Genomic DNA, 23,646 nt, shown 5'->3' on the forward strand with positions numbered 1-23,646 from the left:
CAACCACTGCGCCACCAGGGAAGCCCCCAAATGCAATCTTAATTGCATTTTGAAAGAACCATTTTCAAGGTGTTTTATCCTTTCTTTCAACTATGAACATATTCCAGAGTCTCCAAATGTGGACTGTTTCTTTATCAGTCCCTTAGAGATCAGATAAAGTAGAGATGCAGGAAAATCTTCCATAAAATGACTCATTAGGAATATGAAGAAGAAAGAACAGTATCATTGTGAATGCACTTAAAAGACTGGGTAAGAAAAATGGAGCTGGGGGTGAAGAGATGCTATGTTTCTAAATTCTTCATGTGCTTGCTTTTTTCTTTCTTTTTTTTTTTTCTATTTCAGAGGCACTGACTCTGGGTACCAGAGATTTTCTTTCATGGCTACTGAAACAAGACACTAATACGTTCAAAGAACCCTGGGGGTTTAAAGAAGGCCAGTAACTCTAATAACTAAATGATGGTTTAGGACGTTAGCCATGATTAAATTCATTATTTTAGTTCAAAGATTCAAAAGTTCCCATAAAATAAAAATATTCTTTCTGGTCACCTATTTTTATGGTTTTTGTTGTTTCAGGCCCTTTCTGATTTCCTTAAGGCAGTAGATGTTCCTAGTAATAAATGTTTGCCAGGAATATAAACTTTCAGTTTCTTCATATGATGAATAGTGAGACTTTTTTAGTTTTATTTTTCATCAGATTACAAGTAAAGAAAGTAGAAAATGAAACTATTCTAAAAGTGGAAGTAATTTCTTGCTGCCTGTGAGGTGAGTTGTGGTCATTGGCTATGGCAACCTCTCTAATAAATAGATGATCTGAAACTACTCAGGAGACTGAGAAGTACCAGAGGAGCAGGCTGTAAGAATGGCACCTGGCAAGTCATCTCCTGTGGAAAATTCTTGGAAGATCTTTGAAGAATACCACATAGATGAAGATGTGGGCTTCGCTCTGCCCAATCCATTGGTAAGAAAGGGCACTGTAATCTGGGCAAAAATATTTTCTTATCATGATTTACCCGGACAAGTTAACTTCTATAGAACAAATGTGGTTCAGTAATTTCTATTGAACAAGTGGATAAAGCATTACCAAAATTGGAGGCAGAGTTTGAAAAAAGGGGTCTCAACTTTCTTAAAATTTTCTACCTAGAAACTTAGCCTTAGAGGCACTTCTTACTTGTCTTACACAGGCACAGACTGTGATGAGTTAAGGAGACTACAGAAGTATTTTGGTTTAAGGCAATTGCATTTCAGAGGGTATTTTGAAAAAAAAAAAGTAATAAATGACCCATGAGTCAAAGAACCCCCTTTGTCAGCTGATATACCTTAGATTGTATAAAGTATGTGTTCCTGCTCTGATAATGTTTTTGAGGTGGGCCACCAAGCAACTTTATGTTGTATTAATATTGCTCGATGTTTACTGAGCCTAAGATTCAGGCTTAGAGAGAATTAGAGCTACATTTTTATTTCCACAAGTTTTGCCTACAAAGGGCAAGGCATTAGAGTGAATGTGTGCCTTAAAACTACATTTTCCTAAGTTATCTTCCCAAGAGTGTCATGAAAAGCATCTTATCATTAATATTGTAATCGTCAAACACCTAACATCACATTTGTTTAGCAAATTTACAAATGTTAACTTACTCCATCTTTACAATCATCCTGAAAGGTATGTATGTTATTAATCTTGTTTTCCTGATGAGAAATGTAGAATGCAGAATTTAAGTAATTATCCAAACTCACACAGCTAGTGATAGCAGAGATAGGATGTGAGCCTACTCAGTCCGGTTCCAGAGTCTGTGATCTTAAAACTGTTATCAATTATGCTACATAGCCTCACTCAAGGGAAGGAGAGATCACAAGGCATTTTTTGTTGGTTTTTTTCCCTACTCTTGGGTTTAACAAGGTACATGAGATTCCAGGAGAGGATTTCTAGGAACCAGTTACATGTTGTGACAATGCTGTATACCAGGATGTCTCTATTTGTTTGTGGCTCAAATGGATGAGTGCACACTGTAAAGGGAACCTTTAAAGGCAGCGTATATATAATTTACTCAGAGATTCCAATCTAACTGTACTTAGAAATCACATCCTGTAACTACCTTGGGTAATTCAGGCAAATCTCAAACAATTTTTTTTTCCCAGTCTAATCTTCCTCTTCGCATAATTAAGTTAATTGAAGAAAGTGAAGTATGTTTTAATTTTTTTACTAAAAGCACTGGTTTACTTTATATTTGCAAATCCATAATATTAAGACTTACTTCCCCTTCATACAAGCACACAAGTGCCATAGTGCCAGGATTGGATGTTTCAAGGATGTATTTATCAATGGTACCAAAAAAAACTTTTTCAGAAACTGCAAAGCCTCATATCAAATTTATTCTTCTTTTTCCTAAAAAGTTGGTTCTTTTGGAAAATAAAAAAATCACAGTAATTATGTAGACCTCTAAAACAGATTCCAAGGGTTAAAGCAAAACCCGAAAACTAAAGCAAAACAAAACTCTTCCTGAGCTACTTAAAAAATAATGTTGCTACTTGAGATGCTTAGGAAGTTAGATTCAATATCCTGAAACAGGATAAAAAAAAAAAAAGAGGTTACTTTTATTTCCTCACTGAAGATCTTTCCTGGAAATTATGTGTTCAAAAATGTCTATTTCATCTCTTATAATCTATCAGCTTCCTATTCTAAAGGAAAATAATATGTCTTCTGATTCCATGTAGATGCAAAATACATTCTCTAATCTAGCAGGAGTTGAATGGCCCTCTGTGTCACTCTTTATTAATTTATATTCTATCATTTAGGCATCCTCTGAACCAGAAGGATATTACTGATTGAATTTTACATGTGTTAAAAGTTCTGTCCAATAAGACACTAATCTTGACACATAATAAAGTATCTCTGTTATTTTGGGGAAATAGCAATAATCAAAAAGTCGGGCATGCTACACAGTGAAATGCACAACAAAGAAAATGTATCTGTATTACTAAAAACACCAGAGCACAGTATTTGTGTGGTTAGGGAGAAAAACTCAGAGCCAACAAGAAAGGTGACTATCTAGTGAATATACTGCCTGGATCTTTCATTCCTAAAAATCTGCCCTGACAGATTAAGTCTGGCCAATTATCTGCAGCCCCTGAACATGTTTGAAGTTTATGTTACATTTGTCTTTGTGTTTTATAGCTTCTTTATAATATTAACTTGGTTTTGAAGCTTAAAGCTTCACTCACCTTGGTTTCACCTTGATGTGTCCTCCATCCCCATAGTATTGGTGCTGCTAAGAGCATGTCTGGAAGCAGCTTAATGAAGAAGGCCTAGAGGAGTTGTTCAGGGATATGAATCTCATTCCAGGGTGGGGCCTAGGCCTTTGGTTTTTATGTTTTCCCTTGAGATGTGATTATAAATATAAGATCCAGGGAGACACGTGTTAAAAAACAAAACCCAACTGAGTAAATTTTAAAGATGTCATTGTCTTCCTTCAGGGAATCATGAATCAGGCAGCGTCCCAACTAGCAGAAAGAAAGGAGGTCTCAGGAGCTGCACAAAAATGAAAGACTCCTCTAGGCAGAAGAGAGCAGGAACACGGAAGTTACACCAGCAAAAAGTGGATTGGGGTGTCAAGGTCATGTTCCTTTAGGGAATGGCAGCAGCCTGTGAGCAGATGACCTCACTACTTGTTGGCCAGGTAATCCTGAATTGACTGGTTTAAGATTCCATTTTGGGAGAGGCAGAAACTGTAGTAAGTATTGTCTTGATTTGGTGACATGGGACTTAAGTTGCTCCATTTGGGGCCTGTTGTCTTGTTTTTAACACCCTTTTATTTGGATTTCACTTTTACTTACTGGGCAAAAAATTAGCCTGTAGTACCAAAGGAAGCAATCAACATGTATATATACAGCACCTCGTACATGTCCAGTACTGTGCTAAGGAAAATAGGATAAAAAGCATGATAAAATCCTTGCCATCAGGTAGTGAGATGTAAAAAGGGCAAGATTTTTTAAAAGCTGGAAACCCTCATGTTTGAATCACAATAAACTGTATGTACAAAACAAGTTACAAAAACTGCCCAACACTTGCTTTTCTTATTTATGACATGGAGATAACAATCAACTTTTGGGGCCATTATTATAACTAAATGAGAAATTACTGAGTAAAACTGCCTAGTTTCCTACTGACATTTAATAAATCTCATTTCTCTTCCATTCAAAAAACCTTAGCTGAAAAGAGAAAAAATAATAGCAGATAGCAATAAATTACTTAATGTGAAAAGGTATAATCCATAGGATTCCTCACTGGAGGTATGAGAATAGAATGGAATAGCCAGGAAGATTTCAGTGAAACTTTTGAAGTGACCTCTGAAAAAGAAGTAGATGAGAGGAAGAAGAAGGGCACAGAGAAGGTCCTGAGCCCTGAGTGTGCAGGTGACAATGCATGGGCTGGTGTCACTCGACAGGTAAGAGAGTGTCAGCATTGCACAGCACTGCGAAAGAGGCAAGACGGACCATCCGCGGAGGCAAAACTATTTTATGATACCTTCCACTAGTAACTCAAAGTCTTATTTCTTCTTTTCAAGGAGGAGCTACCTCACCCTTATGATGCCTGGATTTCCATTGCTAAAAATCTGCCTGAACTGATTAAGAATGGCCAACTACGTGCAGAAGTTGAGAAGGTTTGAAAAAACATGACGTTTTCTGTTTTAGCGTCTTCAAAGTGTTAACTTGGTTTTGCAGCGATCACGACATGCATTTTGAGTTGGGTCAACCTCTCTGTTTATTCTCAGTTAACAACCTTCAGCATTGACGGCCTCCAAGGACACAAGTTGCAGCGCCTTGCACATCTGGTTCTGGGGTATATCACCATGGCGTACGTGTGGGGTGAAGGTGATGGAGACGTCCGGAAGGTTTGGAGATTTTCTCATATTTCTTATGCTAACATGACAGATTTATATCCAGTTTACAGTTAATGTAAAACATTCTAAAAGTATTGTAACTGCATTTTGTGAAGCTTGGGAAATAGAATGAGTACCTTGCACAGAGGAGTTGCCTAACGAATATTTGTGAGATGGATGGATGCATGAGCGAATGGCTGCCAATGGTTCACTGGCCATTAGAAAATCAAGATACATCCTTTGTTTCCTTTCGCCCTCTACTGTTTTGTTCTCTCCATGCCCAGATTATGTCTGCATAGTCACAAATCTAAAACGTAAGGGTTTAACAAGCACTGGGATTAAGTTACGAAATGAGGAAGAGAAAATGACATTTGTTTGGTTTCACAGTGCCCTTAGGTATAACAGTTAATGTTTTGACACCCAGAAAGCAGAAGAAAGGGTGTGACATTTCAAATGTGAACGCTAAATATCGTGTTTTAATTAGGTCTTGCCGAGCAATATTGCTGTTCCTTACTGCAAGGTATCCGAGAAGCTAGGACTGCCCCCTATTCTGGTTTATGCAGATTGTGTCTTGGCAAACTGGAAGAAAAAGGATCCCAGTGGGTATGTAAACAGCGATTATAACAGGAATGAAAGGAGTGCACACTATTTGAATCAAGGGGAGTTAGCCATTGGTTTAATCTTTGGCAGCGGGGCTTTCTTTTCTGCTGTTGGGGTGTAAAATGCATATGCATGTGAGAGAGGTGTCTAATTAGCATACAGTGAAGTGCACACATCTTAAGTGTTCAGTTTGATTAATTTGACTGGCTGGATAGATGGCAATGTCTGGGCTTTCAAAGCAGCCTGCTTGAAACTAAGCACTTCCTATAAGCACTGAGTGATGGAGCCTGCTGCAATTAAGGGTCAGAGGCTCTCAGTGTGTATCTACAGAGGAGTATTCTAGATGTGGGGATACCACAAAATGAAATTATTTGATCTAGAAAGCTTTCTTATGAGTAACAACTAGTTTTGACTCTCCACGTGTGCTCCTTGCATATTTAATTTTTTATTTCACTTATAAAAGTCCTAAGTTAGGCGTTTGTGATGCCTACTTGATAAATATCAGAAAACATATTTTTTCTATTTTTTATCTATTGTTTTTACCTTTGCTAGATCAGTAGTATTAAATGGAATAACAATAACTCAAAAGCATTTAAGTTTTACACTGGTTTCCTTTCTCTCTTCCAATTGATCCGCTGCTTCATGGCTGTTTTCCTAAGGCCCATGACTTATGAGTGAGTATGCGATCTTTTTTATTCTAAGAATTATTTGTTATTCAAAGTAAACATAGGTGTATCAATACCCTCCAAATGTGTTCTTTTGAAACACCAATTGATTTTAGGCAAAAAGTAATTCAAATAATTGTTGAAAGAGCAAGTAGTTCTGGTCCTTAATAATTATCTATGACTGTGATGAGACTGTATCTGTTTGATATTATAGCTATTAATATATATACTTGCATATGCAGATGACACCCCACTTAAGGATGGTTTGACTTAAGATTTTTTTGACTTTAATATGGTGCAAAAGCAGTACACATTCACCAGAAACCGTCCTTTGAATTTTGATCTTTTCCTGAGGTAGATACGCAGTACATAGTCTCTTGTGATGCTGGGCAATGGTCACGGCTCCCCAGCAGCCCCGCAATCACAGGATAAACAACTGATACAATTACAACCATTCTGCACCCAGACAACCATTCTGTTTTTCACTTTCATTATTCAGTAAATTATGTGAGATATTCCACACTTTATTATCAAATAGGCTTTGTGTTAGATGACTTTGCCCAACTGTAGGCTAATGTAAGTGTGCTGAGCACATTTAAGGTGGGCTAGGCTAAGCTATGATGTTTGGTAGGTTAGGTGTACTAAATGAATTTTCAACTGAAAATATTTTCACCTTAAGATGGGTTTATTGAGATGTAACGCCATCATAAGTTGAGGAAGATCTGTCAATAGATTTAATTAATATGCATATATACAAAATGCACATACACCTATGTATCTATGACTCAATGACTTCAGAGGCCAGAAATATAAATCTAATCTTTTTGACCCAATTCTTACTATTTTGGGCCTGTGTACTGAATAGAGGCTAAGAGCTAAGGAAACAAAAGTCAGTATCATTGGAATAAGCCTGCCCTGATGAACCTGGGCTAATGTGGAGGAAAGAAGATATATGAAAATTATGCAAATTACTATATGATTAAGAGAAGGATTAAGAAAGTAAAGTGCTAAGAGTTCTAACCAAACGAAAGGCATGAGGGAAGAATCCTTATAACAAGTTATTGAAGCTGAGTCCTGAAGAGTGACTAGGCATCAGTTAGAAGAAGGAAAGCCTGAGCATGTTCACAGTGGAGAAAACAGCAAGAGTGAGGGCTTTGAAGTAACACAAATCTTGGTGCATTTCAGAACCGAAGGAAGGCTAGTGTCGCTGACGAATGATGAAGGACGAAAGTAATAGTACAGGAAACGGATGAAAAACTGAAAATATTATGTAGGACTTTTGGCTCTGATATGGGGTTTAAACAGTATCTTAAATGGGAACCTATGGAAGGTTTTCAAATGGGAGAATGATATCAGCAGTCCCATTTGACAGATGAGAACGCTGAGGCTGAAACTGTTGAAATAATCTTATTCAGGCTCACACAGCAAGTGGTCTGGGTTGAGACCATAAATTTAACTGCCATGAAACTCAGATATATACAGATACTGAGACCACGTTTGCATCAATGCAAAACTTCAGTGAAAAAGAAAATAGGGGGTAATCAGTTATTTGAATTTCCCAGTCAATTCCTTTGTTAGGCAGATAAATCACTGAGAAATTGAATCAGGCTCACAGATAAAAATATGGATATGAATACACTTATTTAAGCCAAAATTCTTCTTTTAAAAACCATACCTCACAGATATCTCTATAAACATTGAGCTTATATATATATGTATATGTATGTGTATATATATATATATATATATATATATACAGTAATACACGTGCATGTGAAAAACTGATGGGATAATAGATAAAGAACTAGTCTTAAAGTTTTTAGTTTCAAGTTCTAGAAAGGAATTTCAAGTCTCAGCTTAATCTACTGTTAATTATATGACCTTAGACAATAGACCTAACACTACTACTCCTAACTACATAATGGATATAGTAAAACCTGCCATACTTATCTCACAAGATTATTTTGAAAATGTAGGATAAATAAAAAGACTTGAAAACTAATAAATATTCAACAAATATATCAATATTTTTGTTAAATTCTTTTCTTTTCAGTGTTTTTGTTTTATATTTTTCTAAATTCTTGACTTCCTGGATTACTTTTCTTAGGAACATGGACATCCTATTCTCGTTTCCTGGGGGGGACTGTGGTAAAGGGTTCTTCCTGGTCTCTCTGGTGGTGGAAACAGCGGCGGCTTCTGCAATCAAAGTATGTCAGTCTATCCTGGAAAATGTGTATCTTGATTCACATAAGCAGAGCAATCACTTAGTAGCTGAACTGTATTCTGCATGAAATAACTTTATCCTGATTGAATAGAGCATTTGATGACTGAATTGGAGACAAGGGATCATCTGGAAGAAATAAATATTTTATTTGGTTTTGTGTGTTACCTAAAAGATAAAATGTAGGAGCCATATATTTAGAATAAAATTTGAAACCCCAGGAAGAGAGAAGTATTCTCAATGAAACTTGGCATTGGAACTCTATCACACAGTGACATAAATCTAATGGTTTTGTCCCTCAGAAATAGAAATATATAGAATTATATAAACTTATCTCTAAGTGATAAGTGAATAAAGACAAATCCAAGCTTAATTAAATATATGGAAATTAGTCAAACAATCAGACGGTACTCAGCCCAAGAAAGAAATGGACATATGAAATTTAATTGGGGGATTAAGATTTGGGAGAATTCTATTCTATGCCAATATTTAGTGTTAGGAAATCTTAAGTGTTTGTTTTCTTTTTTTTTTTTTTTTTAAAGGTGATCCCCATTATATTTAATGCAATACAACGTGAAGACCCAGACACTTTGCAAAAGGCATTGCTTGATATAGCTTCTTGTCTGCACAAAGCCCTTGAAATGTTTCACCAAATTCATGGCAAGTATTATATGCCTTACAACATGCCAGGCCACAGTCAAATGTTTCTAGTTATCTAAGATGTAGAGAAAACAGAAGCAAAACCAACTCTCACATAGTGGGTGTGTTTGTGCTTTATTTTATCTCACTAAATCATTATACTTTCCATATGGCAGGTTTTATTATGTCCATTTTACATATAAGGGAATCTAAATTTGGAGGGATAAGATAAATGACTCAAGATTACATAAGTAGTAAATAGTGAAGCCAGAATTCCAAGCTAGGGCTATTTACCTCTAAGGAACATCCTTGTCTCTCACTAAGAACTGTGGAGAAACTTACCAAAAGTACAGGATGTTTTAAGTTCTGAAAAACTTAGCTTTTGCTTGATAGGAACCATCTGCGAATTCTGCTTTTTCACAAGCTAACTAAAACAGGAAAAAAAAAAGAAAAATAGAAAAGCCATTGAGCTCAAAAGTTATTGCAAATTAACAGCTAAAAACCAGCAATAACCAAAAGAGTATAGAAACAAGGATTTGCAAAAGGAAATGTGCCCTACTGGGATGCTCCTAACACATATGTGACTGTGTATCACTGGGCTTTGGCAAGAAGATAGACCTTCAAACCAAAGACATTAGCAACCTTTGGGGAGGGACACCCGTTGTCCACAGGGCTCCTGGAGGTTTTGTTTTCAGTTTTCTTTTTGTTTCGGCTTGTTGCTTTCTTTATGTAAGTAATTTATCTGTTGTATCAGATAAAATTATCTGTTGTATTTTATCTGTTGTATCAGTAAACCCATGAAGTAGCCTTAAGTAAATATTGGCAGCTTAATAGGTCTCTGAGGATGAGTGGTGGCGGGCCCAGGCTCTTTGTTACAAGCTGTGTGTTAGCCCCAAGGTAGACCCCGTTCAGTGGACACAGGTGATGAGAATGGGCAAGTGAGGGAGAGCTTGTCCTCAGGGAATTTCTCTGCACAGGCCGACCTAACGCCTTTCTCATATCCTATGCTGAAATCCATGATCACTTTTTTATAACACCTTGATTTTTCCCAATCTATCTGATGCTACTTAATTAAACATATCTCATCTTTTTTTCAGAATATGTGGACCCAAACCTATTTTTCAATGTTCTTCGCATATACTTGTCTGGGTATGTAGCCTTATGCTTGAATCTGTTTTCTCTTAGACAATTAACGTAAAGAAGACAACGTTTCCACTGATGGTCCTACTATCAATCCAGTTTAAGAATCAATTTATATCCTAAAATACACATTGTAAGAAACAACAGACTGTTCTCTGGGTTATTACTTGGCCAGGCATACGCTGGAGTATGGACAGGAAAGCTAGTCATTTTAAAGAGAGTGGAATAACCTTTGGTAGTGCAAACGTAAGGTTTCATGCATAGAATATGTCAGATTTGCTCAGAACCGTATTATTTATTATTCTCATGCATGAACATGAGTAGAAGGGAGAATGTGGAAGAAGTATAATGAAATCTATCTCATTTCACCTTCCATTCATCCTCTATTGCAAGATTTGACATATGAAAATTTGGCAATTCATAAAATAACAATTATTCTTTCCTTCCTGGTTTAGTTGGAAAGGCAACCCTTTGCTGTCAGAGGGTCTGCTGTATGAAGGTGTCTGGGACACCCCAAAGAAGTTTGCCGGAGGCAGTGCAGCCCAAAGCAGCATCTTTCAGTGCTTCGATATTCTGCTGGGCATTCAGCATACTGTTGGTGGAGGTGAGTGGCAAATGACAAATAATCATCATCTCTTATGCTAATAGAAGGGTATCTAAAAAGTACTTTCCCATCAGCACCTTATCTGAGCTTATCTGATGCTTTTAGGAGAACAGTAGGGACTTTATTGCAATCATCCCATTTCACAGATGAAGAAGCAGAAACTTAAAGAGGATAATAGCCAGGCTCCCTGTTAACGAGCTAGAAAGCAGTGAAGCCAGAACTTAGACCAGGTTCAACACTGTCTTGATCTTGACCTTTGAACGTGTCTATGAGGTCTGATTGACTGTGGTGAAGCCAATATCACATGTTCTGAAAATGTAAGACCAGATTCAGAAAAAGAAAGTCTCCTGCAAATGAGATAAGACCATGAGTTGAAACTGGGGAGTGGAGAGGCTTGGCACTGTCTAGTTCCACCGTCCTACTGCCTTGGGGGTCCCGGGGCAATGCCTGCACCAAAGTTTAAAGATGAGCCACACTCATTATATTCCTTCTAGAGGATTAAGGGGGCAGAGGAAGAAGCTCCAGGAAGAACTTCTTTCTACTTTTCTTTGTCTTCCTAAACTTCTATTGAATAGTCAAAGGGGAAAGCTTTGGGCCGCATGATAATACGCTTTTTCCTGAGCTCATTCACTTATTTAAAAATGATCCCTTGGGCTTCCCTGGTGGCGCAGTGGTTAAGAGTTCACCTGCCGATGCAGGGGACACGGATTCGTGCCCCAGTCCGGGAAGATCCCACATGCCGCGGAGCGGCTGGGCCCGTGAGCCATGGCCGCTGAGCGTGCGCGTCCAGAGCCTGTGCTCCGCAATGGGAGAGGCCACAACAGTGAGAGGCCCGCGTACTGGAAAAAAAAAAAAAAAAAAAGATCCCTTATATTCTCTTGGATTCAGCAACATGATCTGTCAGGTATAGTACATATACTCTGTCCTTCTTAGAAGGATCAAATCCAGTAGGAAAGTGAGAAAGGAAGCAAAACAAAAATATTTAAGAGTTTAGTTCATGTGGTTTTCAGAATTAAGTATGTTTTACAATAATTACCTTTACTAGTAGCGAGACTAGTAGGATGCTAACAAGATGGTTGTAAATGCATGGCCGCCCGCTCCGACCTCACTCTGCCCTTCTTCCCTGGATCGGAGAATGCTTTGGCCTTCTTACTAATCCATCTTTGTCTTTAGTTCCTTCAGACTCTGCTGCTAAATTCCTCCAGGAAATGAGAACATATATGCCATCAGCTCACCAGAACTTTCTTCGCTCGTTAGAGTCAGGCCCCTCGGTCCGTAAGTTTGTCCTTTCAAAAGGTGATGCTACCCTGCAGGAAATTTATAATGAATGTGTGCAAGCTATGGTCTCTCTGAGAAACTACCATTTGCAAATAGTAGCTAAGTACATTGTGATTCCTGCAAGCCAGCCATCCAAGAGAAAACAAACCTCGGAAGAGCCTTCAGAACCAAAAAGTAAAGGAACTGGAGGCACCGATATCATGGAGTTTCTAAGAACTGTAAGAAGTACAACTGTGAATTCCCTGTTGAAGGAAGATTAATGTAATCCAAGAAAGTGCTTATATTGCTACCACATGTGGTAATGTCACTTCCCATTATATCAGAAACAGCATTAACATTCATAACTTGAGGAGAGGAAAATAAAACTGATGTCCATTAAAAAAAAAACCCGCACATGGGTGTTTATAGCAGCTTGATTCATAATTGCCAAAACTTGGAAGCATGAAATAAACCAAGGTACCCATCCTTACAGTAGAATATTATTCAGGGCTAAAAAGAAATGAGTGATCAAGCCATGAAAAGACCTGCAGAAACATGACATGCATGTTATTAAGTGAAAGATGTCACTCTGAAAAGGCTACAGACTGTGTGATTCCAACTATGTGACATTCTGGAAAAAGGTAAAACCATGGAGGCAGTAAAAGGATCAGTGATTGCCAGGGGTTAGGGCAGAGGGAGTGATGAACAGGAGAAGCATAGAGAATGTTTAGGGCAGTGAAACTATTCCGTATGATAGTATAATGGTGGATACATGCCATACATTTCCCAAAACCCATAGAATGTACACCACCAGCAGTGAACCTTAATGTAAATTGTGAACTTTGGATGCTCATAATGTGTCAATGTAGGTTTATCAGTTGTAACGAGGGTACCATTCTGGTGTGCAGAGCTGTGCGTGTGTTGGATAGAAGATACATGGGGACTCTGTACTTTCTGTTCAGTTTTGCTATGGGCTAAAACTGATCTAAAAAAAAAATGTCTGTTAAAAAGAAAACTGCTCTGTGGCCTTCAATAATTCACTTACCTCTCTCGTCTGTTTTCAGACATCTAAAAATAATCAGAGATAAATAGATTTAGATGCTTTGCAGCTATGATTCAATCCTGTATGTGATCTGCAAATTCATCCACAAAAAGAATCAATCGATAGGCTACGTTAATCTATGGAAATTTTAAACAACATGCGTTCAAAAGTAGAATAGCTCTTCTATTTCTTCCAGATCATAAAGACAATGATTTTGATGTAACAAATATTTTATATATCTATAATTTTTAAAAGTTTACAATGCGTTTTCCCTCAATGGCATTTTTTTTCCTGTCTATAACACTGTCGGTAAGTCAGAACAGGAATCATGTTTCTTATTTTTTGCTGGTGGTTTTCTAACGTGGTGGAGGCGCGGTGAATGAGTAAAGGGCAACACCAGGAAAACTTGTCCTTTGAAGAGAGTGTCGTTCGAAGAGTACACATAACAGCCCGCCTAATTCTACAAGGATAGTCAAAGCCTCATGGACCCTGGGAAGATCTCCAATGATGATGCCAAAACAACCACTTCCCACCCGTATCTATTAGAGACCCACTAGTTTAGGCCATTACCCAAACCACCTGAACATAGGGAATTCTCTCTCAACTCTGTCTCTGTCCCCACAGATCTTTTATTCTCTTTCAGTACATGTCGCTTTTCTCTTATGTAGTGATCATGGCTGTGTGTGTGTGTCTTACTTCACCTGCTAATTTGTCAGTTCCCTGTAGAAAAGATCCATGGCTTTCTCATTTTTACGTTACGGCACTTAGCAGTGTACTTAAAATATCATCCGTTAAGAGAAGAAATACATTTGGCCCTTGAACAACTTGGGGGTTAGGGACACCAACCTTCCCCACAGTGAAAAATCCGCATATAACTTTTGATCAGGCCTCTGTACACGTGGTTCCTCAGTATTTGAAATTCGCCTCCTGGGATTCAACCCTAACCCTAACCCTAATCCTGACCCTAACTGCGGAACACAGTAGCACTGCAGTATTTAATATGGAAAAGAGTCCACGTGTGAGTGGACGCATGCAGTCCAAACCCGTGTTGTTCAAGGATCATTCGCAGATAAATACTGCGTTGACTCAAGTATTGTTTCATTAACCGGGTTAGACCTAACCCTGTAAGCACCAGAATCTCTGCTCTAATGACTCATTTGTTCAATAACCGTTTAATAAGCAAACCTAGGATGCTACTTCCTGAGCTAGATAGTAGAAAGATTAAGGGCACCAACCCTACCTTCAAGGAGCCCACTAGTGGAGAAATGGACAAATGGATTGTTTCAACACAATGAAATAAGGGCTATATAAACATAAGCAGACAGTTTAGCAGTATAGAGTCCCCAACCCAGACTAGAGGGCAGCAGAGGGGGTGGGGCTTTCCATGGACAAAGCAGGGAAGGGGAGGGTACTGAAAAGAGTACGTGGTAAGAATAGATTTTCCTAGTTGAGGCAATACATGAGATGAGTTTTAAAGGGTGATTACTGTACAATATGCAAACCAAAGGCCAGAAAATTCCAGGAAGAGGAAGAAGGGTGTTCAAAGGCTAGCAGCTCAACAAGGTCTATTGAGGAAGACACAGAGCTCAATACGGCTGAAGCATTAAAGAATAAAAAGGGCCATGCGATAAAGGAGTTCCAATTTATCCTGAAAACAGAGGGAATGTTTTTAAGCAGAGAAATGACTTTATTATATTCATCTATTTGAATCATATTTAAATGAAGCATTGCCCCTTGTAAAGAAATATGCATTTAAATGACTGGTAGTATTGGGGGAAAAATAGTAGGGGTGGGATAAAATGGGGAGTGATAATGAAGGCAGGGGGATGAGTTTGGAGGTTGTAAAAGGAATCCAAGCCTGCAACGATGGGAAAGTATCATGGGCTTAGATTTGAGGCAAAGAGATCAGTTAAGGATTGGAATATATACTCTACCAATAGTAAATGGTGAGGAATTGAAAGCAATGGCAGTGGCATTGGAGATCATGGAAACATAAGAAATATCATGGCAGTAGGAGTGGCAGGACTGGTGTTCTGTTGGATGCGATAAGGGATGACTTTTAGGCCTCTAACGATCAGCTACGTCAACAGAGTTTACTAGGACCAGCCCATGCTGTCAGGTAGGGTTTTGCGTGCAGGAGGGCCCACACTTGGCTTCATACTCTGCTGTCACTGTCTTGAAATTCTGAATAAGTTTGAACAAGGGTCCTTACATTTTTATTCTTCTCTGCGCCCCACAAATTATATTGCCAGTTCCGAAAGATACCATTCACCAAGACACGGCATCGATGGGGGAGATGAGCTTGTTTCTTATTATCAGAGAATAAGTAATAAGTAAGCCTTGGATTTGTTGCTTGGCAGTGGGCTGTCTGCTCAAGAGCTTGAACTAGTGGCTGGAGGTTTTGTAAGCATTTGCCCTGGTCTTAATGGAAGGTGTCTAGTCTATGACTGATGTGTTAAGGTATTTCTTATGAAGCGTCTACAGAGCAGTTGAGTAAAGATGTCTAGTAGATGATAGGAGAGACCCAACTACAAACAAAATGTTGGGAGTCCTTAGCCTAGAGATGATGGCTAAAGTCTTTGAACAGAGGCAATTACCCAGCGAGAGGGAAGTCAGGACCTGAACTAGGGAGGGCACCAATGGTAAAGTGTAACCAGAACAATGAGAGAGAAAAACCAGAGAAGGGAAGCCATGCCTCTAGTGGTTAAAAGTGATGACTTTCAAGTCAAATGGCTCCAGCCCTGACTCTACCACTTACAAAAAGTATGACCTTGGGCTCTTACTTAACTTTCCCAAGCTGCGGTTTCCTCAGTTGAATGATGGGGATAATAATAGCACCTAACTCACAGGGCTGTTGTGAACGTTAAGTAAGTTGCTCCATGGAAGATGCTTACCATAGGACTTGGCACAGAGGAAAAAAATCAGTGAGTGTTAAGTATCAGTTTTATCTTATTAGTTTTAAGTATAGTGCAACCAGAAGGAATACGTGTCATAGGAAAGGTCAAAAAGAGAAGAGAGTTAAAAAAAAAAAAGCAAAATGCCAGATGCTTGAACAATTAGAAAGGACTAGAAATTCCCATTGAATTTATGAACAAAGGTATAATTAATGAGCTGTACCAGATTAACCTCAGTGTACCAGTGCTGTCTGGGCTGATTGCTTTTGACAATTCAGATTTGGGACTTTATCAATTTGAAACTAAAGCTGAGTATATCTGAAATCACACACAGAAAAATTTCCATTGTGAATGTTTTTCTTTCTTTTTTGAATATTTCTTGGTACATTTCCAAAAGGCCCTAATGCCTTTTAAGAGATGGGGAACCTTCGTTGTGTACTGAAACTACAATAATTCATGGGAAAGCTGATTATAGAACCCAGGACTCTGAAATGACCAACCTTACTATTAGGAGAGGAAGTTCTTGGGCACAATTATGTTTAACCAACTTCCTCTTGGTAAATAAGAAAGATGCCAAGCAAAGCTTCATGAGGCCACTGTGTTCCCTACTTCAGAATATGTCTCTGGGACTAGGGTTACAATGGTGTAACAGAGAACAGCACAAACTTCTACCTGGCATCAAGACACCAAATCTAAAAATGAGATGCTGAGAGACATCATTCATTTGACCGACATTTATTGAACTTCAGACACTGAACTTGTCGATAAAGGAAAATACAAAGTTGTGTTAAATATGGGTTCGTCAAGGAACTTACAATCTAATAGAAAAGATTAGAGGGGCTTCCCTGGTTGCGCAGTGGTTAAGAATCTGCCTGCCAAAGCAGGGGACATGGGTTTGAGCCCTGGTCCGGGGAGATCCCACATGCCACGGAGCAACTAAGCCCATGCACCACAACTACTGAGCCTGCGCTCTAGAGCCCGCGAGCTACAACTACTGAGCCCGCATGCCACAACTACTGAAGCCTGTGCTCCTAGAGCCCGTGTTCCGCAGCAAGAGAAGCCACCGCGATGAGAAGCCCGCGCACCGCAACGAAGAGCAGGCCCCGCTCCGCCGCAACTAGAGAAAAGCCCGCGTGCAACAAAGACCCAACGCAGTCAAAAATCAATTAATCAATAAATTTATATAAAAAAAGAAAAGATTAGATAAATACAATGTGTGAGTGTTAGTAACAGTCAACTAGGTAGAACTTGAAACACGATGGAAAACAGATTCAAGGTGATAGAAGAATTTTGCACAGCTAGAGGGTGTTTAGAGGTCAGGAGATGGACATCCTTGAATGTCAGGGCAAGGAAATTTGAACTTTATTTAATTTACAGGGAGGAGTTCTTAATGATTTTGTGGCAGAATCTGAGATGTTCACTGACCCACAAGTTCCATGGACCTAGACCTTGGAAGTAAGAAAAGTCAAGGCTGAATATGCAGGCTTGGGTACCTGAGCATAGAATTGATGGCTAAGATCAGGTGGAAATGCATAAGAATACTGAGGTGGGGAAATGGTTATAATAATGCTGCAAATATCTATACATTTAGGTCTGAAGTAGGGAAAGAAGTCAGCTACTGAAACAGAAAAGATATATTCAGAATGATAGGGAAGGATATCAGAAAAAATAAGATATTAAAAATGTATTTCCAGAATGAGGGGAAAAGAACATGAGAAAAACAGTATTTACTGTTACCCATTTGATAAGTGCTTTACTTAATGTTCCTCATTTATTCACTGGGATAAACATTACTATTTCCCGTAGATGTGGAAACAGAAGCTTAGAATTTTAAGCCACTTGTTTAAAAAGCCACATAGCTAACAGGAGACGGAGTAGAAATTCACACTCGGGTAGGCCAAGCTGAGTGGGCTGAGTAGAAAGTTCTGGGCTGAGAAGTCCAAATTCTAGTCCAGTTCTGATGGTAACACCCAGGGTGACATTTGGTAAGTCATTTCACTCCAATAAACCTCAGGTTTTTCATATTTACTGAGGGTATTGAACTAGACCACTTATTCTGTCATGCTCTTTTTAGTTTTGGTATTTTGATGCCACACTCTTATAATGTTACAGTAAATCCCTAAGAGGCTGCATAGGGAATGGATGAAAAATAACAGGACTAGCATAAACAAAGATAACTGTGCCTTCTTTTCACCTGAGATTGAAGAAAAAAACAAGAAGATGATTCAACAAATTAAGTTTGACAAACTGCCTTTAGGAGGCATAAGAAACTAATCTTCAAAACTGGTTGGGTACTGGGCTAAGAGGAAGTGGTTAATTGAGGATGGCTCTTAGGGTCTAATGAACCATAAATCAATTAGGTTACTTTTGACATCCTACCTTCAAAGTTGAACGCTCCATGGGAACAGTTCCAGGAGTTATCAGAGCACTTCCTGCTTTAGCTTTTATACTTATCTTAGAGAAAGGGAGGGAGGAGAAGATGTGTATAGACAAATCAGCTTCCAAATAAATTTGACGACAACCTGACGACCTAAGTTCAGGGTCCAACTGGGCAAAAGGTAGAGTCTTCGGAATTTTCACGGTGCAGATTTATGGCCTGGAACTTATCAATGAGTTCCATACTGATGTGAACTCAAACCACGATGGCGCCTTTGACAGACAGCCTGGCAGCCTGATCGAGTGAACTAAAGGAATGGCTTGGAGGTCAAGCTACCTCAGCTCTAGTACATAATTAGTGGAGTGACAGGGGACAGGATTATTCACGTGCGTATGCCTCAGCGTACTAATCTGTGCCTGGTTCATAGGTAAAGTCTTCCGTCGTAGTGGTCGGTTCTCAAAAGACGTTTAATAAAAGTAGAAGGTTAAATCAAATGATCTGTTAGGCTTTTCTCAAATTCATTAGTATCTGCTATACCTCATTTGTTAAACTTCACAAAAGTATATATTCTCCTTTAATGTCATGGAAGGTTTCAAAAACAATAATATTTCTTAATTAGTTAATTTAAATATTAATTTAATTAAAATTAAAAGCAATAATAATCTTTACAATACACTGTTCAAATACGTGCAGAACACTTCTGAGGGTCTGATGTGCGTTTAGAGTCCTCATTCCCACTCTACCCATGGCCAATCCACCGAAATATCTGAATGTAACTAACTTCTAGTTTAAATAGTTTACACCTTTGAAATAAAGACCCAGTTGTCAAAGTTTATCATGGACCAGGTTCCCGTCGGGGTGTTTGGGATCATCCACAGCCAAAACATTTCCCATTTCCTAAAATAGAACAGATTTGTCTCTGGGTTTAAAATCAATCTTCTTATATTCACATATATGAAAAGAAAGGAGTTTCTCCCCCTCCCGAGGTGATCTTGTTTGCCTGTTTGTTTTAATCAGCAGTCTTTAATAATTTACTCAGCCTTATGTCAGAGAAAGTCTATGGCAGTGTGGAATTCAACCTGAGAGCAAGGTTCTCCCCTGTTCCCGAGACAACTGTACAGCTTACTGCGAGGAAGAGATGCTGTTTTGAAGCTCCCTTACCCCGGGTCTTTGATGTATTTGGAGCAGTTGTCTCTTTAGCAGCAGCCTCTGCGCAGATACTTCAAACAAAATTATGGAGCCTCAAAGTCAGAATTTGAAGACAGCACCATCTTTGACTTTAGGAAGATTTCATATTTCTGAAGATTATGGCTTTCTTCTTCCAAATCCTCTGGTAAGGATAGGGTCTTAAAGCAGGTCAGTATAGGTTTCTTGAGATGCTGACTTGGGTGTTTGTTTGTTTAATTGATGTGGTCATTAAGAGAGATGCAATATAAATGCCAAGCCATTGATTTGGGACAGATAATTCAAATAAGGTACAGTGTGATTACTAACAAAGGAGAAGTGACCGCCACAGCAGGGGATAGAGCAAATGGAATGTTTTAATGTCAGTTTTTTTTTTAATGGATTGTCAATCATTCCAGCAAATTCATGAGCAAATGTGAAGTTATCAAAAAAAAAAAAGAGAGAGAGAGAGAGATAAAGAGAGAGAATTTAGATAAAGATCAATTAAATGAGTAAATCAGTTTATCTTGACTTGCTAGTGGGAGAGAAAAGAGAACACAAGGGACCCTGGCTGTGTTCGAGTTTCGTAGGAGGGATTAGATATTCACAGAAATTGCTGAGAAGAGGAAAGAACCTTCAAGGACAAACAGTACCTATTTCTTTTTATTTTTTAATTTATTAATTTATTTTTGGCTGCCTTGGGTCTTCGTTTAGGTGCGCGGGCTTCTCATTGCGGTGGCTTCTCTTGTTGCGGAGCACAGGCTCTAGGTGCGTGGGCTTCAGTAGCTGTGGCGCACAGGCTCAGTAGTTGTGGTGCATGGGCTTAGTTGCTCCATGGCATGTGGGATCTTCCTGGACCAGGGCTCGAACCCGTGTCCCCTGTGTTGGCAGGCGGCTTCTTAACCATTGCGCCACCAGGGAAGCCCCAGTACCTCTTTCTTCATTGTTCTTAAAGCTCAACCTGTAATGCAATTCCTTTTCAACACTTTAATGGTCAGGTCTAAAACGTCAAAACTGCAAGAGTCCTTAGAAACCATAGCTGAAGGCCAAAGGTTCTTGCCCAAAGTTATATTACTGGAAAAAGCAGAAGTAGTACTCAGGACCCTTGACGTCTTTTTTCTACTACATTCTAAATAAGGGCCAAGCCTACTCAGCTAAGGATCTAGGGATCCAAAGTTACAATCACTGCAACCGTTTATTAGATCCAGTTTTTCCTTCTAGGGGTCTAATAGGGGGTTTAACTGTGATGAATGATCTGGCATTTAAGGAGCTTTTATGGAATACCTTCTTCTGAGTGTGAATAGAAGAATTAAAACGAAGATAGGATCTATCTGCTGATCCCCAAAGCCCTCTGTAGAGCTGCTGGTTGTGAGACCAAGTCACAGATCTGCAAGTAACTTGAGCATTAAAAGTAATGACTCTAGGGTGTTATGCAGAGGAGGGTTGTGGCCCAGAACACTGGGCTGTGTTCTCTGACCCTGCCACTAGGGTGATCAAGAATGTCCATTTGCTACAGGCCGAAGGGGATTCCAAGATGCAGGACTTTCCATGGTAAACCAGGGAAGTCCTGGGCAAAACAGAATTATTTAGTCACCCTAAGTTTCACTTACTAACTCTTGTGACCTAGAATGAACCACCAGCATTGCCTGACCCTCAGTTTTCACATGTACTTGGAGAGATTTAGTGCCCCCCCCCCCCGCCACTGGATTGCTATGGAGTATGAAAGCACTTCCATAAATCCAGTGGAAGGATAGAAGCTAGTTTGCACAACCCTCAGTCCAGTGCTTATTCAAAATTCCATTCTGTGTGTATAACTTGATTCAGGAATATTTCCATCATCCCTAGTTCACAAGGAAGAGTCTGTCAACAGGCCAACACTCTCTTATTGGGATTAAATATATACACTGAGCTGAGAAAAATAATATTTAAAAGTTTGTAAACATTGGATAGGGCCACCATGATTGTGTTCCTTTCTTTGCTGTTTCCTTTCTTATACATAAGAAAACCAGACGGGAAACAAGAGGAACATCAAGTGTTTGTGACTTTCTGAGAAAACACAGGACTCTATCTGCCCTGTAGTTTGGTTGATGGATACTCCTTAGAAGAAATTTCCATTCTGGAGCTCAGAATTTCCTGGCAAACTGGGCCTACTCTCACAGTCATGTGTCAGAGTTCTAAAGAATGCGATTCTTTGTTTCAGTTTTAATTTTCTCTCACTTGTGGAAGAATTTTAAACATCTCCCTTTCTGGGAAGAGGAAAGGGAAGAGAGTTTACACCAGAATCTGCCTCAGCTTACTCAACTGATCAGGAGAGAATCTATCACCCAGTGGTGTCGCAATAGATCACAAATTGTGAAATATGAGCCGCCGACTTTGCTAAGGGCATGAGTAGGATTTGTTTGCCTTTAGGTAAGTGATGGGCCGGCTATTCCTTCATGTCAATGAGCCCAAACATACTCTTTTAGCAAGATTGGTTGTTTACCATAAATACTTAAAGCATGTGAGTGTCATCATGTACCACAGGTAGTAAATATTTTGTTATATTTCAATGATTTTATGGATATTGGACCAATCTGTATGCTATTTCTAATAGCATTTTTATGACTAAAGCTAACAAATATCGGAAACGGTTCTGATTTTTAATAATAACAAAAAAGAAAAGAAAACACAGTCAAACTAATGAATAAGCAATCATTCTGGCTTTGGGGGAAGGGTCTGACTTGGTTTCAAGTACTCCATCCCACTGTTTCTATAAACTCTCAAACACCTCCAGGGTCTAATGTTTCAGTGAGGAAAATGTATACCTTTCAGACCTATGTCCATAAGGAAGCCACAGAAATCCCTTGCCAGATCGTGTGTCTGTTGTGTACGTGTGTTTGGGTTGGTGCGTGGGTGAGGAGTAATTTTTCTTTAGACATAAAGAATGTGAGGAAATTTGCTTGGCAGGAAGGGAGGAACCAAGAGAGTTTATAGCAGGAGATTAGATTGGAGTGAGATCAAGGGAACTCAAACGTTAGGCTCAGGAATTTGGATTTCATGCGTCTGGTAAGCAACAATGCCCTGGTGTGTGAATATATTCCTAGCAGAAGGTTAAGGGCAGGGTGGGTTCCAGCAATGGTTCCTGAACTACATATCAAAATTGGCTGGGAAGCTTAAAAATTACTGATGCCAGAACCCCAGCCAGGAGTTAATTCAGAACCTCTAGCCTAACTAGCTTGGTACTTGAAAACGACAGAATACGTCAAGGACAGTGAAGGTCCAGGTGAGGGCTGAGGGGCTACACGTAGGAGGTTGTTTGTGGGAAGAAAGGTGTCATAACTATGAGAAACAGTGAGAAGAGCTTGGAAGTAGTTTAACTACAAAAACAAGGGAAAGGGAAAAACAAAACAAAGACAAATTGTAAGGGTGCCATGGAGCAGAAGAAAAGGAATCGGGATGCTGGGAACCTTGTTCTGTATAGCGGCCAAGCAACGATTTAGGAAAAATAAAGTCATATATAATCTCCTGTAGTAATTCAAAGCACTTGAGAGAAGCAATGGTTTTAATTCAGATTTTCAAGGTATTAGCAAAATTTATTGATAGCATTCTCCTATATTTCATTAAGAATGGAGTTTTTCTTATTTCCTATGGTAACCTTCTTATAATATATAATAAGAGTAGTACTTATTATTTAATAGGTGCTCACTTTGTACTAGGCCTTGTGTTAACTGCACATTTCCCATTTGAGTCTCACAGTGATCTTCACTATTCTCAAATGACTCATGTGATAATTAAGGAGTTCAGCCCTGTCTCTGAAAACTGTCTTTTAGCTGCCCACCTTTCTCTTTTCCACCCTAGTCCAGTCCACCACTATTTCTCCCTGGACTATTGCCTTGTAACCCGTCTTCTTATTTCCCCTCTTGCCATAGTACAGTCTCCGCATGGCAGTCAGAGTGACCCTTTAAAACAAAAATCAAATCACATCACTCCGCTCTTTGGAACAAAATCCTAGGTTTTAGTGTAGCCTCCAAGGCCCTCTCATGCTGCTTACCCGTCTCTTCAAAGTCATCTAATATCTTTCTCCTCTTTAGTTTGCAGCAATGACACACCAGCCTCCTTCCATTGAAACTTGTCTTTTATTTCACTTAAAACCCTCTCCTTCACATTCTACTCTGTCCCATAGTTTACAT

General features: G+C 39.1%; 2 protein-coding genes across 3 annotated transcripts in view; both read left to right on the top strand.

The window, feature by feature from the left end:
- Window positions 1-759: 759 nt before the first annotated feature.
- IDO1 (indoleamine 2,3-dioxygenase 1) lies at window positions 760-12,994 on the top strand. Of its 2 annotated transcripts, XM_022571276.2 has the most exons (11): window positions 863-958; window positions 3,469-3,671; window positions 4,560-4,655; window positions 4,767-4,886; window positions 5,359-5,477; window positions 6,134-6,148; window positions 8,247-8,346; window positions 8,903-9,020; window positions 10,097-10,148; window positions 10,595-10,743; window positions 11,917-12,994. In XM_022571276.2, the coding sequence occupies exons 2-11, from the start codon at window positions 3,627-3,629 to the stop codon at window positions 12,279-12,281; spliced, it is 1,179 nt and encodes a 392-aa protein (XP_022426984.1). In that variant the 5' UTR covers window positions 863-958; window positions 3,469-3,626; the 3' UTR covers window positions 12,282-12,994. The 2 variants fall into 2 exon arrangements, with proteins under 2 accessions (XP_022426983.1, XP_022426984.1); XM_022571275.2 differs by lacking the exon at window positions 3,469-3,671 and having other exon boundaries at window positions 760-958.
- A 1,055-nt stretch (window positions 12,995-14,049) lies between these two features.
- IDO2 (indoleamine 2,3-dioxygenase 2) overlaps window positions 14,050-23,646 on the top strand; it is a 48,744-nt gene continuing 39,147 nt past the window's right edge. Inside the window, exon 1 of the mRNA XM_022571279.2 lies at window positions 14,050-19,646. Coding sequence (XP_022426987.1) covers window positions 19,548-19,646 — 99 coding nt within the window. The 5' untranslated portion in view covers window positions 14,050-19,547. The remainder of the gene's footprint in view (window positions 19,647-23,646) is intronic.

This window comes from Delphinapterus leucas, chromosome 21 (assembly GCF_059928025.1).
Source record: "Delphinapterus leucas isolate spDelLeu-1000000601 "Yukka" chromosome 21, BTC_Dleu_Yukka2, whole genome shotgun sequence".
NCBI lineage: Eukaryota > Metazoa > Chordata > Mammalia > Artiodactyla > Monodontidae > Delphinapterus > Delphinapterus leucas.